The sequence below is a fragment of the Leptodactylus fuscus genome, chromosome 2 (assembly GCF_031893055.1).
Source record: "Leptodactylus fuscus isolate aLepFus1 chromosome 2, aLepFus1.hap2, whole genome shotgun sequence".
NCBI classification, from domain to species: Eukaryota; Metazoa; Chordata; class Amphibia; order Anura; family Leptodactylidae; genus Leptodactylus; species Leptodactylus fuscus.
Genome location: NC_134266.1, coordinates 220271845 through 220288274, shown reverse-complemented (window position 1 = coordinate 220288274; position 16430 = coordinate 220271845). Strand labels below are relative to the sequence as shown.

At 45.1% G+C, this 16430-nt stretch overlaps 1 protein-coding gene across 1 annotated transcript; it reads left to right on the top strand.

The window, feature by feature from the left end:
- Positions 1-389: 389 nt before the first annotated feature.
- MMP19 (matrix metallopeptidase 19) lies at positions 390-16171 on the top strand. Its single transcript, XM_075262859.1, has 9 exons — positions 390-535; positions 2542-2630; positions 3084-3214; positions 3786-3998; positions 7414-7659; positions 12635-12763; positions 12854-13018; positions 13737-13864; positions 15418-16171. Exons 1-9 carry the CDS (start codon positions 449-451, stop codon positions 15652-15654), a joined length of 1425 nt encoding a protein of 474 aa, XP_075118960.1. The 5' UTR covers positions 390-448; the 3' UTR covers positions 15655-16171.
- Positions 16172-16430: the final 259 nt, after the last annotated feature.

The following is a 16430-nucleotide window of genomic DNA, read 5'->3' as shown; positions in this document are numbered from 1 at the left end:
ATACCATAACTCCAAAAAGTCAGCGTAGAAATAAGTGATGTTACATCCTGGAATCACTGCAAATACCTGTGCTATGAGTATATGACTTAAACAGATGCACGTCTCAGGCCGTGACTCATTGTAAGTGAGTGTTCTCTTATCCGCAGATTTTACCTGTCAACAAGTAATGACCAGAAGATAAATGAAGAATTGTAAATGACTACAAACAGATATTTTTTTTCTAAAGTTGAATAAAATTATTCACACTGAGTCTGCAGGAAAGGGTTAATTCTGCATTCCATGGACATTTCTCAAGGAGGAAGATGCAAGTGGGAGGTTTGGGAGGAGGAAGGAGTAAAGAGTGTTTGTGAGTCATTCTGGCAGGACTCTTAAAGGCTTGCAGGGGGAACCAAGAGCAAAGGAGCAGAGACTAAGTCACTAGGACCTCTACAAGGAGAACTCCATCAGGATGCTGCTGCTGCCTTTGCTAGGGGCTCTGGCCTTCTCTGCTTATGCTGCAACCCTGGTAGACCCTGCAGCTGAAGAAGAAGCCATGGTAAGTTCATTGACATATCCTTTAGTCTGTAACAAAGTCTATGCATTATAATTCTACAAAGATCTGCCTTCATGGCATGTGTACTTCCCTTTACTAAAATATGCATGTAGTAAGCTTCATCTATATATATATAGTATAATATTTGTGCACTTTGTACAATTTTCTTTTATGTGACTTCCATCTCAGTAAAATGTGTGCAGAGTTTCACTTACACATGTTTTTGGGAAAGCTGAAAATAGAGAACTTTCCTATTTCTGTTCTGTAACAGTCACATCATCTATTGCCAGATTATTGTGTGCAGAGGTGGACCTGCATTTTTACATAGTAGGGTATACAGAGTCCAAGGACAGATGAGTGACTGATCATACAAACAAGGGTTCCCCTATCCTCCTGTAAGAGTGAAGCAGTGGTCAGACATGTATGCTGCTTCTCCATCATCCCTGTGGGACTGTCACAAAGCAATCTTTCCCATATACATGATTTAAGAGGAAGCATGCATGCTCAACCTCTTCTTCATTCATTGTTCTCTTACTTATATAGTGCTAACATATTCTGCAGAGATGTACAGTCATTGACAGTCACTGTCCCATATGGGGTTTACGATATAAGTTTCCTATTAGTATGTCTATGGAGTGTGACCCCGTTTTCATGATTGGTGGATGCCCTACCAGTTAGATCCCCAACAATCTGATAATTATCACCTATCCTGTGCAGAGGTAACAATATTAAATCTTAGAACAAGGATTATTACAAGGGGGTCGCTTGTTCTTCACTTACTTGGAGCAGAGAGAGGCGGCAAAGAGTATCTGTGTCTGGAGTGCCCAACACAGATGTCTATTACATATACGTAGGTATCATGTAATGCTTCATTTCTCCTGTGGTGGTGCTGTAGGTGCTTCCAGGTTCCTCTACACATTTCAACTGACTGTCAGTGGAGCAAACTGTAATCTGGTTATTATCGGAGGGGCTGTAAAAAGTAGACATCCCCTTATACAACCACAAGATGGTCCAGTGTATGACAGCTTAGTATATATATTACTATAAATGCAACCTCTCCTACACTTATTGTAGCCCAATTCTTGTTTAAGACGGTAGATCCTGACGGTTGTGAGACATAGCCAGTTTTCTGTTATCTTAAAGGGATTATTCAGGGGCTGTTGAAATCCTTCCCCTGGGATTCTATTTGGGTTGTACCTTGGGTCATGTAATCAAAACCAGCTCCTGGCACCAAATCCCTCCTCCCCTGTGTTCACCAGTGCCATGAGGGCTGGCTTTAGTATTGCAACGATCTAGTCTGCCAGCCCCATAGTACAGGTAAATATCAGTGAGCAAGTTGGATCGACTCGGGTACCAGGTGCTGATTCCAATCATGTGGCCCAGGATCCGAACCTGTCCAGAAACCCAAGGTTCACCCCAAATAGAAACCCAAAGACGGTAAACAGTCCCTGGATAACCCCTTTGTTTGATCACTAAATTTCTTCTTCTGTGTTCAACAATACAAAACGGTAATTCTAAAATTGGCCCCTCATCTGCTACTCAGTAGTGACATACAGTGTGGTATACGTACATTTTTTCATGGGTGGAACATAGAAGGCATGGTAATACTATCAGTATTTAAGGTGCCTTACTTACTATATGAGTACAATGAAGATTTATGGCTTTGATTACTAGATTCTAATTTGGATACAAACAACCGCTCAGTAATGTAACGTAATGTCATCCTTAGGAGATTTGGGAAGATTTACATGGCAATATAGGCCGGCAATTAAGATATTTTTCCGTGACTCAGCGGAAGTTACATTTGCTAGAGGATTTATGTGACTAAATACAAGTTAAATGAAAAAATGGACAGAAGGAAAACGTCATGGATGGATTTAGAACATCAAGTGAAAAATAACAGACGAGAAAGAACAGAATATCTATCCTTATGTGCATGCAACCTACTGTAATGTAAACCATTAGAAGCTGATGAATTTTGTGTATTTAACTTTCCACTCTCTTTCCAGAAATATCTAAAGCAGTTTGGATACCTACAAAAGCCACTTGAAAGTGACAGTGAAGATTTCAGCCCCGAGGAAATTCAGGAAGCTATACGGTAAGTTGACGTATGGAAAAAGAAAGCCATACTACTTTCTTACAAAAAACAATACCACTCTTGTCAATGGACCATGTTTGGTATGGCAGCTTTGTTCACGTTGACTTTAGTTCTTCCATTCTTACAGAATCCATTACAGATATAACATGATTTGGAATAATTTGTTAGATAGTGTGAACAGAACCTTAAAGAGGGAGCAGCTACCATTGCCCCATGAAACATGCATAGGAGAGTATACACTTAAATATTAGGAAGAGATATACAGGGCTACATCTATAAATACAACAAGGATTCTCAGGTGAAGAGCTGTCATCGTAAGCTTCTTGCCAGACAGATAAGAGGAGTCATCTACTTCCTATGTGATGCCTAAAAAGCTGCACATGCAAATACAGAGGACATTGGAGTCCTTTCAGCTTAGGTCTAATTGTGTTCTTAATGCATTTACCCGTACAGAATATACCAGCTGGCATCTCAGCTACCCGGAACAGGGGTCCTGGACAATGAGACACTGGAGAAGATGAATCAGCCAAGGTGTGGTTTAGAAGATCCATTTAACCAGAAGACTCTGCGATATCTGCTATTAGGTACTCTATTGCGATAGATATCATATAGGGGTGTACATACACATAAGTGTTCCATTCATACAATGTCATAACACGTAATAAAATGTGCAAAGATTCTTAAGTGTAACAGTACATGATAGATAGTCCATCATTAAAATCCCAGTGTATTATACTGACACATAGGCTGGTTGAGATGCTGTATGATGAGTATCTGCCGGGTCTAGTTGGGGGTCAATTGGGGGATTCACCTCTGGGCCAGTCTGAGCCTGATCTAAGTTGAGTTATGTCTGTATATGGAACCCTACAATGTGGCCATATTTTCAGCCAGAGTGTGTAAATTTGGTCAATAAAGTATCAAAAAGTAGTAGAAACTAATGGGGAACTGACTTGGCTTGGTCACTGGTAAATTGTGAGATTTGGGTACATCATACCAAGGACTTTATGACTGTATTAGAAAAGTTTTGCAGTGCCATTAATCTCAGTTTTCCAGAAGCCACACTGTATTGTATGTGTTGGGATATACCAAGGAAGCAGCGCTAATATCCTACATTATTAGAAAATATTCTTCATTGTGGTTTTCTCAACACAACAGGTCGGTGGAGAAAAAAGAACTTGACCTATCGTATATATAACTATACACCGGACATGACAAAGGATGAGGTGAGGACCGCCATCAAATCTGCTTTTAAATACTGGAGTGATGTCACCCCTCTGACGTTCAAGGAGATCACATATGGAAGAGCGGACATAAGAATTTCATTCCACAGGAAGGGAGAGAGCTGCTCACGTCCATTCGATGGCGCTGGTATGTATTACTCTAACCATCCGTACTTCCATACAACCATGAGATGTAACAGTCTTGGTTGATCTTGTGTTGTATATATATTAAGTTGCATTATATAAGTTGCATATATAGTGTATATGGTGTGGCTATTGTGTATAGTGTAGGAGACATAATGTAGTAAGAGTCTGATATTCTTCTTTAGAAAGATAAGAAAAGCTAAAACATCATTGCCAGGCACCAGCAGAGTCTGTGTTTTTCCAAAGTAGGAGTTTCAGTAAATCCTGTAATATCCCAAATACAACCATGATCATAAGACCACCTCATATTCTCCATGTGAACATACCCTTAGTCTATGCTTATTTAGGTGTGGCTATTATTGCATTATTATTGCGGATTGTTATGATGGATGAGAAGGACACTTATCTGGGCCCTTTGTGTCATTGTGGAGTCATATCTACGTCTGTAACGCTAGAATACAGTGTTCCTATGAGATACCACAGTCTGCTAATTCTTCAGTCTTTAAATGGAAAAAGTTGTTCTTGTCCTGTCCAGAGACCCTGAACCTGTCTGTACACAATGTCTTAAACATTTGGAGAGAGTCCAGTGTTATCTTTCCTCATTCCCGTCAGGCAGCAGCTTGTGTAATGGCAGAGTTTAGTCTAATGGTAAGATTGCCAGTTGGTGCTTTATATTACTGGAGGTAAACCAGTGAATTCTGTAGAAGGAGGCTAGATGATGACGTGTATAGGACAGAGATACTTCATGAAAACATGAACTCTTTGTAGAAAGTAAAACGAACAATCTAGTAGTTAGTTGTTTATTGGCGCTGATCCCATACATTGTACTCCTCATAGTCTGTCTCACTATATATGTAGTCTCACTATATACAGTGGGGCAAAAAAGTATTTAGTCAGTCACCAATAGTGCAAGTTCCACCACTTAAAAAGATGAGAGGCGTCTGTAATTTACATCATAGGTAGACCTCAACTATGAGAGACAAAATGAGGAAAAAAATCCAGAAAATCACATTGTCTGATTTTGTAAGAATTTATTTGCAAATTATGGTGGAAAATAAGTATTTGGTCAGTAACAAAATTTCATCTCAATACTTTGTTCTCTCTCCTTTGTTGGCAATGACAGAGGTCAAACGTTTTCTGTAAGTCTTCACAAGGTTGGCACACACTGTTGTTGGTATGTTGGCCCATTCCTCCATGCAGATCTCCTCTAGAGCAGTGATGTTTTGGGGCTGTCGCTTGGCAACACGGACTGTCAACTCCCTCCAAAGGTTTTCTATAGGGTTGAGATCTGAAGACTGGCGAGGCCACTCCAGGACCTTGAAATGCTTCTTACAAAGCCACTCCTTCGTTGCCCTGGCGGTGTGCTTTGGATCATTGTCATGTTGAAAGACCCAGCCACGTTTCATCTTCAATGCCCTTGCTGATGGAAGGAGGTTTGCACTCAAAATCTCACGATACATGGCCCCATTCATTCTTTCATGTACCCGGATCAGTCGTCCTGGCCCCTTTGCAGAGAAACAGCCCCAAAGCATGATGTTTCCACCCCCATGCTTTACAGTAGGTATGGTGTTTGATGGATGCAACTCAGTATTTTTTTTCCTCCAAATACGAAAAGTTGTGTTTCTACCAAACAGTTCCAGTTTGGTTTCATCAGACCATAGGACATTCGCCCAATACTCTTCTGGATCATCCAAATGCTCTCTAGCAAACTTCAGACGGGCCCGGATATGTACTGGCTTAAGCAGTGGGACACGTCTGGCACTGCAGGATCTGAGTCCCTGGCGGCATAGTGTGTTACTGATGGTAGGCTTTGTTACATTGGTCCCAGCTCTCTGCAGTTCATTCACTAGGTCCCCCCGCGTAGTTCTGGGATATTTGCTCACCGTTCTTGTGATCATTTTGACCCCACGGGGTGAGATTTTGCGTGAAGCCCCAGATCGAGGGAGATTATCAGTGGTCTTGTATGTCTTCCATTTCTTCAATCCAAGCTGGTTGCCTATTGCAGATTCAGTCTTCCCAGCCTGGTGCAGGGCTACAATTTTGTTTCTGGTGTCCTTTGACAGCTCTTTGGTCTTCACCATAGTGGAGTTTGGAGTCTGACTGTTTGAGGGTGTGCACAGGTGTCTTTTTATACTGATAACAAGTTTAAACAGGTGCCATTACTACAGGTAATGAGTGGAAGAAAGAGGAGACTCTTAAAGAAGAAGTTACAGGTCTGTGAGAGCCAGAAATCTTGATTGTTTGTAGGTGACCAAATACTTATTTTCCACCATAATTTGAAAATAAATTCTAACAAAATCAGACAATGTGATTTTCTGGATTTGTTTTCTCATTTTGTCTCTCATAGTTGAGGTCTACCTATGATGTAAATTACAGACACCTCTCATCTTTTTAAGTGGTGGAACGTGCACTATTGGTGACTGACTAAATACTTTTTTGCCCCACTGTATATGTCTCACTATACATGTAGTCAGCAAGCAGTTATAAAGCAGGTAGAGCTGAACAGACGAAAGTAAAGATGTATGGGGAAAATATGTAAAGTAACTTGTAATTTATAGACCTAAATCTCTGCTCATTCTGGATTTGTGTCCAGAGGTCTATACAATTCACTGGTTTACAGTTATTACTAGATGCACATTCAGACAGGCAAGACTTTTCATCACTGAGCTGGACCTCCCACTGGACTCCTAAGGCCTTGTGCACACGACCCAGTCTTGGCCATGAAAGCATGTGGCTTTTAGATTTACCGGCCTGGGCAGTATTGTGGTGAGTTGGACGCCTAGCATTATGGTTCTCTGTGATTTCAGGATTGAAATACTGACTTATTATTATAGGACACTAGAGATGAGCGAACACTGTTCGGATCAGCCGATCCGAACAGCACGCACCCATAGAAATGAATGGAAACACCTGTGACGCTGGCCGGCCGCCGGCAAAGTCAGCATCACAGGTGCTTCCATTCATTTCTATGGGTGCGTGCTGTTCGGATAGGCTGATCCAAACAGTGTTCGCTCATCTCTAGACACTATCTTGTGGGAAGGCAAGGACTCCTAATATCATAGAGAACTAATGCTAGGAGTCCGTCTTTCCACATGGTGTTCAGGTCGGTAAATCCAGAAGACACACGGACAAGATTCGGTCATGTGAATAAGGCCTAAAGACTAAAGTCATGATTTTATTTTTCTGTATGTTTTTAATCCTTACACTGTACATCGCACCAGTATTAGACATATGAAAATAATAACAGCAAAGGTTTTGTCACATCATACAGTATGTCTTCATAGACGTATACAACTGATAGGGCATTTACTGCACCCACAGATTAAACCATGGCATGAGAAAGTAATAGCAAGACTGTAAGAGACTAATGCCTGACATCTCCCTATTAATGCTATGAATACTATGTGTTGGTCTTACAGGGAAAGTCCTGGCACACGCTGATATCCCTGAACTTGGCACAGTACATTTTGATGAAGATGAGTATTGGACTGAAGGAACGTACCTTGGTGTCAATCTGCGCATCATTGCAGCGCATGAACTAGGACATGCCTTAGGCCTAGGTCACTCTCGCTTTACAAGTGCGCTAATGGCTCCTGTGTATGCTGGATATAGACCTAAATTTCGTCTCCATGATGATGATATAAAGGGGATTCAGGCTTTGTATGGTAAGTACAGTCAATGCTGATATATTGCTGTTGTATGGTACAGGCAACATAAAGGAAGAGAAAAAAGGTTATAGTTTTCTAAAGAAAGGGGTAAAGGAAATGAAATAAAAACTATATTTTGAAACTATGCAAATAGCACCGATGTGCAGGAAATTGTACTTGTAATTGAGAGAATTAAGCAACTGAAGTGAAGTGACAGCAGGGAAGGAATGTGATGACTTTGTGGAAGAAATTATTCTACATGATTGATTTTGGAATGTATTAAATTAGTTGGCAAGAAAGTAAATGTACAGAACAAGCACCTAATACTCTACTGCCTTTAGATCTTGAAAGTTCTTTAAGGTAAATCCATATTAAATTTGCCTCCATCACTGTACCAGCTCATGTACATAGGCACAGAGCGGGTATGGCAGGGCACAGAGGATGTGAGGCTCCTTAGCACAGAGCGGGTATGGCAGGGCACAGAGGATGTGAGGCTCCTTAGCACAGAGCCGGTATGGCAGGGCACAGAGGATGTGAGGCTCCTTAGCACAGAGCCGGTATGGCAGGGCACAGAGGATGTGAGGCTCCTTAGCACAGAGCCGGTATGCCAGGCCCAGGGCACAGAGGATGTGAGGCTCTTTAGCACAGAGCTGATATGGCAGGGCACAGAGCATGTGAGGCTCCTTAGCACAGAGCCAGTATGGCAGGCCCAGGGCACAGAGGATGTGAGGCTCCTTAGCACAGAGCTGATATGGCAGGGCACAGAGGATTTGAGGCTCCTTAGCACAGAGCCAGTATGCCAGGCCCAGGGCACAGAGGATGTGAGGCTCCTTAGCACAGAGCCGGTATGGCAGGGCACAGAGGTTGTGAGGCTCCTTAGCACAGAGCCGGTATGGCAGGGCACAGAGGATGTGAGGCTCCTTAGCACAGAGCCGGTATGGCAGGGCACAGAGGATGTGAGGTTCCTTAGCACAGAGCCGGTATGGCAGGGCACAGAGGATTTGAGGCTCCTTAGCACAGAGCCGGTATGGCAGGGTACAGAGCATGTGAGGCTCCTTAGCACAGAGCCGGTATGGCAGGGTACAGAGCATGTGAGGCTCCTTAGCACAGAGTCGGTATGGCATGGCACAGAGGATGTGAGGCTCCTTAGCACAGAGCCGGTATGGCAGGGCACAGAGGATGTGAGGCTCCTTAGCACAGAGCCGGTATGGCAGGGCACAGAGGATGTGAGGCTCCTTAGCACAGAGCCGGTATGGCAGGGTACAGAGCATGTGAGGCTCCTTAGCACAGAGCCGGTATGGCAGGGCACAGAGGATGTGAGGCTCCTTAGCACAGAGCCGGTATGGCAGGACACAGAGGATGTGAGGCTCCTTAGCACAGAGCCGGTATGGCAGGGCACAGAGGATGTGAGGCTCCTTAGCACAGAGCCGGTATGGCAGGGTACAGAGCATGTGAGGCTCCTTAGCACAGAGCCGGTATGGCAGGGCACAGAGGATGTGAGGCTCCTTAGCACAGAGCCGGTATGGCAGGACACAGAGGATGTGAGGCTCCTTAGCACAGAGCCGGTATGGCAGGGTACAGAGCATGTGAGGCTCCTTAGCACAGAGCCGGTATGGCAGGGTACAGAGCATGTGAGGCTCCTTAGCACAGAGCCGGTATGGCATGGCACAGAGGATGTGAGGCTCCTTAGCACAGAGCCGGTATGGCAGGGCACAGAGGATGTGAGGCTCCTTAGCACAGAGCCGGTATGGCAGGACACAGAGGATGTGAGGCTCCTTAGCACAGAGCCGGTATGGCAGGGCACAGAGGATGTGAGGCTCCTTAGCACAGAGCCGGTATGGCATGGCACAGAGGATGTGAGGCTCCTTAGCACAGAGCCGGTATGGCAGGGCACAGAGGATGTGAGGCTCCTTAGCACAGAGCCGGTATGGCAGGACACAGAGGATGTGAGGCTCCTTAGCACAGAGCCGGTATGGCATGGCACAGAGGATGTGAGGCTCCTTAGCACAGAGCCGGTATGGCATGGCACAGAGGATGTGAGGCTCCTTAGCACAGAGCCGGTATGGCAGGGCACAGAGGATGTGAGGCTCCTTAGCACAGAGCCGGTATGGCAGGACACAGAGCATGTGAGGCTCCTTAGCACAGAGCCAGTATGCCAGGCCCAGGGCACAGAGGATGTGAGGCTCCTTAGCACAGAGCCGGTATGGCATGGCACAGAGGATGTGAGGCTCCTTAGCACAGAGCCGGTATGGCAGGGCACAGAGGATGTGAGGCTCCTTAGCACAGAGCCGGTATGGCAGGGCACAGAGGATGTGAGGCTCCTTAGCACAGAGCCGGTATGGCATGGCACAGAGGATGTGAGGCTCCTTAGCACAGAGCCGGTATGGCATGGCACAGAGGATGTGAGGCTCCTTAGCACAGAGCCGGTATGGCATGGCACAGAGGATGTGAGGCTCCTTAGCACAGAGCCGGTATGGCAGGGCACAGAGGATGTGAGGCTCCTTAGCACAGAGCCGGTATGGCATGGCACAGAGGATGTGAGGCTCCTTAGCACAGAGCCGGTATGGCATGGCACAGAGGATGTGAGGCTCCTTAGCACAGAGCCGGTATGGCAGGGCACAGAGGATGTGAGGCTCCTTAGCACAGAGCCGGTATGGCAGGACACAGAGGATGTGAGGCTCCTTAGCACAGAGCCGGTATGGCAGGGTACAGAGCATGTGAGGCTCCTTAGCACAGAGCCGGTATGGCAGGGTACAGAGCATGTGAGGCTCCTTAGCACAGAGCCGGTATGGCATGGCACAGAGGATGTGAGGCTCCTTAGCACAGAGCCGGTATGGCATGGCACAGAGGATGTGAGGCTCCTTAGCACAGAGCCGGTATGGCAGGGCACAGAGGATGTGAGGCTCCTTAGCACAGAGCCGGTATGGCAGGGCACAGAGGATGTGAGGCTCCTTAGCACAGAGCCGGTATGGCAGGGCACAGAGGATGTGAGGCTCCTTAGCACAGAGCCGGTATGGCAGGGCACAGAGCATGTGAGGCTCCTTAGCACAGAGCCGGTATGGCAGGGCACAGAGCATGTGAGGCTCCTTAGCACAGAGCCGGTATGGCAGGGCACAGAGGATGTGAGGCTCCTTAGCACAGAGCCGGTATGGCAGGGCACAGAGCATGTGAGGCTCCTTAGCACAGAGTCGGTATGGCAGGGCACAGAGGATGTGAGGCTCCTTAGCACAGAGCCGGTATGGCAGGGCACAGAGGATGTGAGGCTCCTTAGCACAGAGCCGGTATGGCATGGCACAGAGGATGTGAGGCTCCTTAGCACAGAGCCGGTATGGCAGGGCACAGAGGATGTGAGGCTCCTTAGCACAGAGCCGGTATGGCATGGCACAGAGGATGTGAGGCTCCTTAGCACAGAGCCGGTATGGCAGGGTACAGAGGATGTGAGGCTCCTTAGCACAGAGCCGGTATGGCATGGCACAGAGGATGTGAGGCTCCTTAGCACAGAGCCGGTATGGCAGGGCACAGAGGATGTGAGGCTCCTTAGCACAGAGCCGGTATGGCAGGGCACAGAGCATGTGAGGCTCCTTAGCACAGAGCCGGTATGGCAGGGTACAGAGCATGTGAGGCTCCTTAGCACAGAGCCGGTATGGCAGGGTACAGAGGATGTGAGGCTCCTTAGCACAGAGCCGGTATGGCAGGGCACAGAGGATGTGAGGCTCCTTAGCACAGAGCCGGTATGGCAGGGCACAGAGGATGTGAGGCTCCTTAGCACAGAGCCGGTATGGCAGGGCACAGAGGATGTGAGGCTCCTTAGCACAGAGCCGGTATGGCAGGGCACAGAGCATGTGAGGCTCCTTAGCACAGAGCCGGTATGGCAGGGTACAGAGCATGTGAGGCTCCTTAGCACAGAGCCGGTATGGCAGGGCACAGAGGATGTGAGGCTCCTTAGCACAGAGCCGGTATGGCAGGGCACAGAGGATGTGAGGCTCCTTAGCACAGAGCCGGTATGGCAGGGCACAGAGGATGTGAGGCTCCTTAGCACAGAGCCGGTATGGCAGGGCACAGAGCATGTGAGGCTCCTTAGCACAGAGCCGGTATGGCAGGGCACAGAGCATGTGAGGCTCCTTAGCACAGAGCCGGTATGGCAGGGTACAGAGGATGTGAGGCTCCTTAGCACAGAGCCGGTATGGCAGGGCACAGAGGATGTGAGGCTCCTTAGCACAGAGCCGGTATGGCAGGGCACAGAGGATGTGAGGCTCCTTAGCACAGAGCCGGTATGGCAGGGCACAGAGGATGTGAGGCTCCTTAGCACAGAGCCGGTATGGCAGGGCACAGAGCATGTGAGGCTCCTTAGCACAGAGCTGGATAGATTTGTTTATTGCTGTACTGACTCCTTCAAGTAATGCTTCTATGGGAGAAGTTTGATATAGCCTTCTTTTCACAATAAAGAACTCTGTATGTCATAATGTAGAGGTATAGTATAGGCCTCTTGTACCTTAGGGACCCTGTACAAAATAAGCCATGATATTGGACATGGGAACTAATATATGTTGGCCCATTTCATATCCTAGAGTTACACGCTGCATCGCTCTCCTGTACAGCTTTGAGTACCTCCTTCTTCAAGGCAATATTTGTTTTATATACTCTGCAAGAGTAAAACTTTCTAAGAACTAGCTGTATCCGGATGTCTATAATGAAACCCAGCCTTGTCTACATTCAGCTTTAGCTTAGGGTTACAGGATCAGCGAGGAAATACTTAACTCTTCCTCTGCTTCGCTTAGAGAAAAAAAAACTTGGCTGCTATTAATGGTCAAGAATATACACAGTATTGTGTTTGCAAGTTTCCTGCAGGTTTCCTGTGCGGAATCTCAGAAGGACAGACAATGAAAGGAAAAGATTCCTCCCTGAATTAAAATAGAATTTGCTCAATACATTTTTATACAAGTGTGGCTTATTGCAGAAATTCCAGCACTTACATATCTAAATACATTCATAGGTAAAAGCAGTCACAATGAAGATGACAAAGAAGACCGCATCACAACAACTGTACCACCTACTCTTTCACCAACTCCCACCAGTCCAATGCCTGATCCATGCCAGGACAACCTTGATGCAATGATTCTTGGTGAGTATCAGTCCCATGAACATGCATCAATATAATTCACTATTCAGTTATATCAACAGATTGTAACACTTCTCAATGTCTTACTTATAGGGCCTTATGGGAAAACATATGCATTTAAAGGAGACTATGTGTGGACAATCACTGACTATGGCATTGGTCCTCTCATGAGAATCCAGTCCCTATGGAAAGGACTACCAGGAAACTTAGATGCTGCTGTTCATTCCAAACGTACCAAGCGAACATATTTCTTTAAAGGTGAGATACCTTGTGTCTTATAGTTAGATGGTCTTTAATTGGAAATCTACAGTATGTTGTGTGGTAGTAATTCCAGAGGTGCCATCATATGGCTGTATGATATAGCTAGAGAGGAAGAAACCAGAATCAACCCAAATTTTACAAAAGTTTCGGGTACAATTTGAGCCTGAAACTTCTCCGCCCATTAATCACTTTTACGCTCTGTAGGCCCTTCAGACCCATAGTATAATCGACACAGCGGAGATGCAGAAACATAACAAACATCGATACTCACCTCTCCTGGGCTCACTTGTGGTCCACTTGCATTAAAGTTCCATGGCAATGGTCCACCCTATGTGACCACTGAGACTCAATCACAGGCCTCAGCAGTCCAGAAGATTATTGAAGAAGTAACTGATGGATGCTGTAAGGGAGACCAGGAGAGATGAGGAAAGGGGAGAAGGCTGTTGACCCTCCTTTACTACTATTCTAAGAAGGGAAATCTGTGCACGCCCTTGGACTGCTTTACTTTACCTAGGGGCAGAGCTTCAGAATTTTAAGCATTTTTCAATGTTTTAATGAGATGATATTAGGTAGTTCCTAACAGACCTGTTTCCTACAAGTATGTTAAATCAAGCAAAAGCAGCCAGCCCCGTTAATGAGTGAAATGTAGGAGTAAGGAAGGAAATAGTTTTATTTAATCTATTATAATAACATCAGTTGTGTTTTCCCATTATAGGAGACAAATTATGGAGGTACACAGATTTTAAATTAAACTATGGATACCCTAAAGCTTTAACTAGGGTACCCCCAAATCTTGAAGCAGCCTTATACTGGGAAGGAAACCAGAAGATATTTTTGTTTAAGGTAAGAACCTGTCTGCCTAATAACACACATATTACATAGCGAATCATGTATACTGTTTAGCTCGATGCTCTACTTTAACTCTTTCATACATAATTTGGTAGTTGAAGAGTGACACCTGAGGACAACACTAACCAAAGTGGCTACAGAACTGCCTTGTTTGACAAGGTAGAAGTTAAAATCTTCTTACCTCATTACACTCTTTGATCCTGCAAATACAATAGGTTATTGCACTATGCGGTTCCAGCCATTATGTAAACCTAAAGGAACAGATCACAAATTAAAGGGATTCTACCATTAAAAATCTTTTTTCTGTGGCTAACACGTCGGAATAGCCTTCTTACCTTTAGATGTGATCTCCGCCGCGCCGTTCCTTAGTAATACCGGTTTTTACCGGTATGTAAATTAGTTCTCTGGCAGCGATGGGGGCGGGCCCCAGTGCTGAAAATGCGATGAGGGCGTCCCCACCTCTGCCCGAGAACAGGATCCTGCGCCGCCTCTATCTTCTGCTGGATCCTCCCCTTCTTTCTTCATCTTTCTTCGGCGGCTTCACCTCTGTCGGCTCTGACACTAGTAGAGCCGACTTCGCATGCGTGGCCATAGTTCCAATTGCGCGCATACGCAGTCAGCTCTACTAGTGTCTCAGTGGCAGAGCCAACTGCGCAGGCGTCAGAAGAAAGACAAAGAAAGAAGGGGAGGATCCAGCAGAAGATAGAGGCGGCGCAGGATCCTGTTCTCGGGCAGCGGTGGGGACGCTCTCATCGCATTTTCAAAGCTGGGGCCCGCCCCCATCGCTACCAGAGAACTAATTTACATAGTGGTAAAAACCGGTATTACTAAGGAACGGCACGGCGGAGATCCCATCTAAAGGTAGGAGACGAATAGCCTTTCTAAAAGCTATTCCGACGTGTTAGCCACAGAAAAAAGATTTTTAATGGTAGAATCCCTTTAAGCTTCTAATACTGATGTAGAGATCTCTTTAGAATCACCGTAGATTAAGTATAATAATAAATAATAATAAATTTTATTTATATAGCACCAACATATTCCGCAGCGCTGTACAATTTGTAGGGTTCAACTACAGACAGAAAGATACATTACAAAGAAAGTCATTTCACACAATGGGACTGAGGGCCCTGCTCGCAAGAGCTTACAATCTATGAGGTAGAGGGGGTGACACAAGAGGTATATACAATATATATAGAAGTATACATTCTATAAATTGTATTTTCACTTTGACAGAGCAGCTATCTTGGTCTTTGCTATGTACAACAGCTGCTGATATTTGCTTTGCAATCGGCATCTGGACAGAAGTCCAAAATGACTCATTGATTTTAATGTCAGAGTTTTGTGGGCAAGCTCTGTGACATGTGCAGAAGTCAATGTGCATAGTAAGCGAGGAGGCGCTGTGACCCTGAATTCTCTGCCTCAGTCCGCCAGGTCTCTATGGTTAACTGCAATACTTCAATATTGTTTAATACAGATAATATGAAAAATTAAAACCATGCACCGTTTTGGCTTTGCATTTTATAAATTGTAATCTTTGTGCTCCATAGGGCGATGACTATTGGCAGTGGGATGAGTTGGCCTGGAGTAACCTACAGCCCAAGAAAATCACTAGTTTATTTTCGGGAGTTCCTAATAAGTTGGATGCAGCTCTGACCTGGAAGAATGGAAAGATTTACTTCTTTAAAGGAGACAAGTATTGGAGAGTGAACAAGCAGCTACGTGTGGATCGTGGATACCCCCTGAGCAAGTCTGAGCGGTGGATGCAGTGCTACAACATGGATTAATGGCACAGAGAACTAAACTACTGTAACTGAATAATGCTTTTGGCAAATAATGATGATAAAATTCACCCGCAAGAAATTGGACTATAGACTGATAAATCCGAGACATGCTCGCCAATTAGACAGCGACATAAAAGATATTTGTGAAATATCGTTAAGAAATAATAATTTCTTGTAAGACAACCTAAAGACGTTTTTTTAATATATTCTTCAGTTTTTATTCACTGCTCGGAGAACATGCTGCTGTTACTAATTGCCGAGTCAGCTTCTGGACCAATGAGCAAGCACAGTCTACAGAACTTGACAATTAAACACTGCCACCTATGGACCAACATCAATACTGCAAGTCAAATGTATCTTCAGTCTGCAACAATTCAACCATTATATATATATATATATTTATATAAAGCATTGTATATTTATCAAGTTAACAGGTCTAAAGCAAGGCCAGGTTCACAGCTGCATAGTGTAGTGTGTGAGACAACCATGTTTTTTTCAGTTTTGCTCATATCTGGGCAGTTTGGGGGGGGGGGGGGAATAGTACAGAAGGCAATAAAATGTGGAATAAAGACTCCAAGGCATTCAATAGGGATATCCAGGTTTAGAAAAATAGTCTTTTTTCCTCCAGAAACAGCACCTTTCTCGTCTATAGGTTGTGTTTGCTATTACCGTGTAGAACCATTGTCTAATCCTGACAACCCCTTTTAGGCTAGATGCATGCGTAGACGCATTTGTTGCATATTTTACCAAGCTCATTAAAATAAGTGAAATCCGTAGAA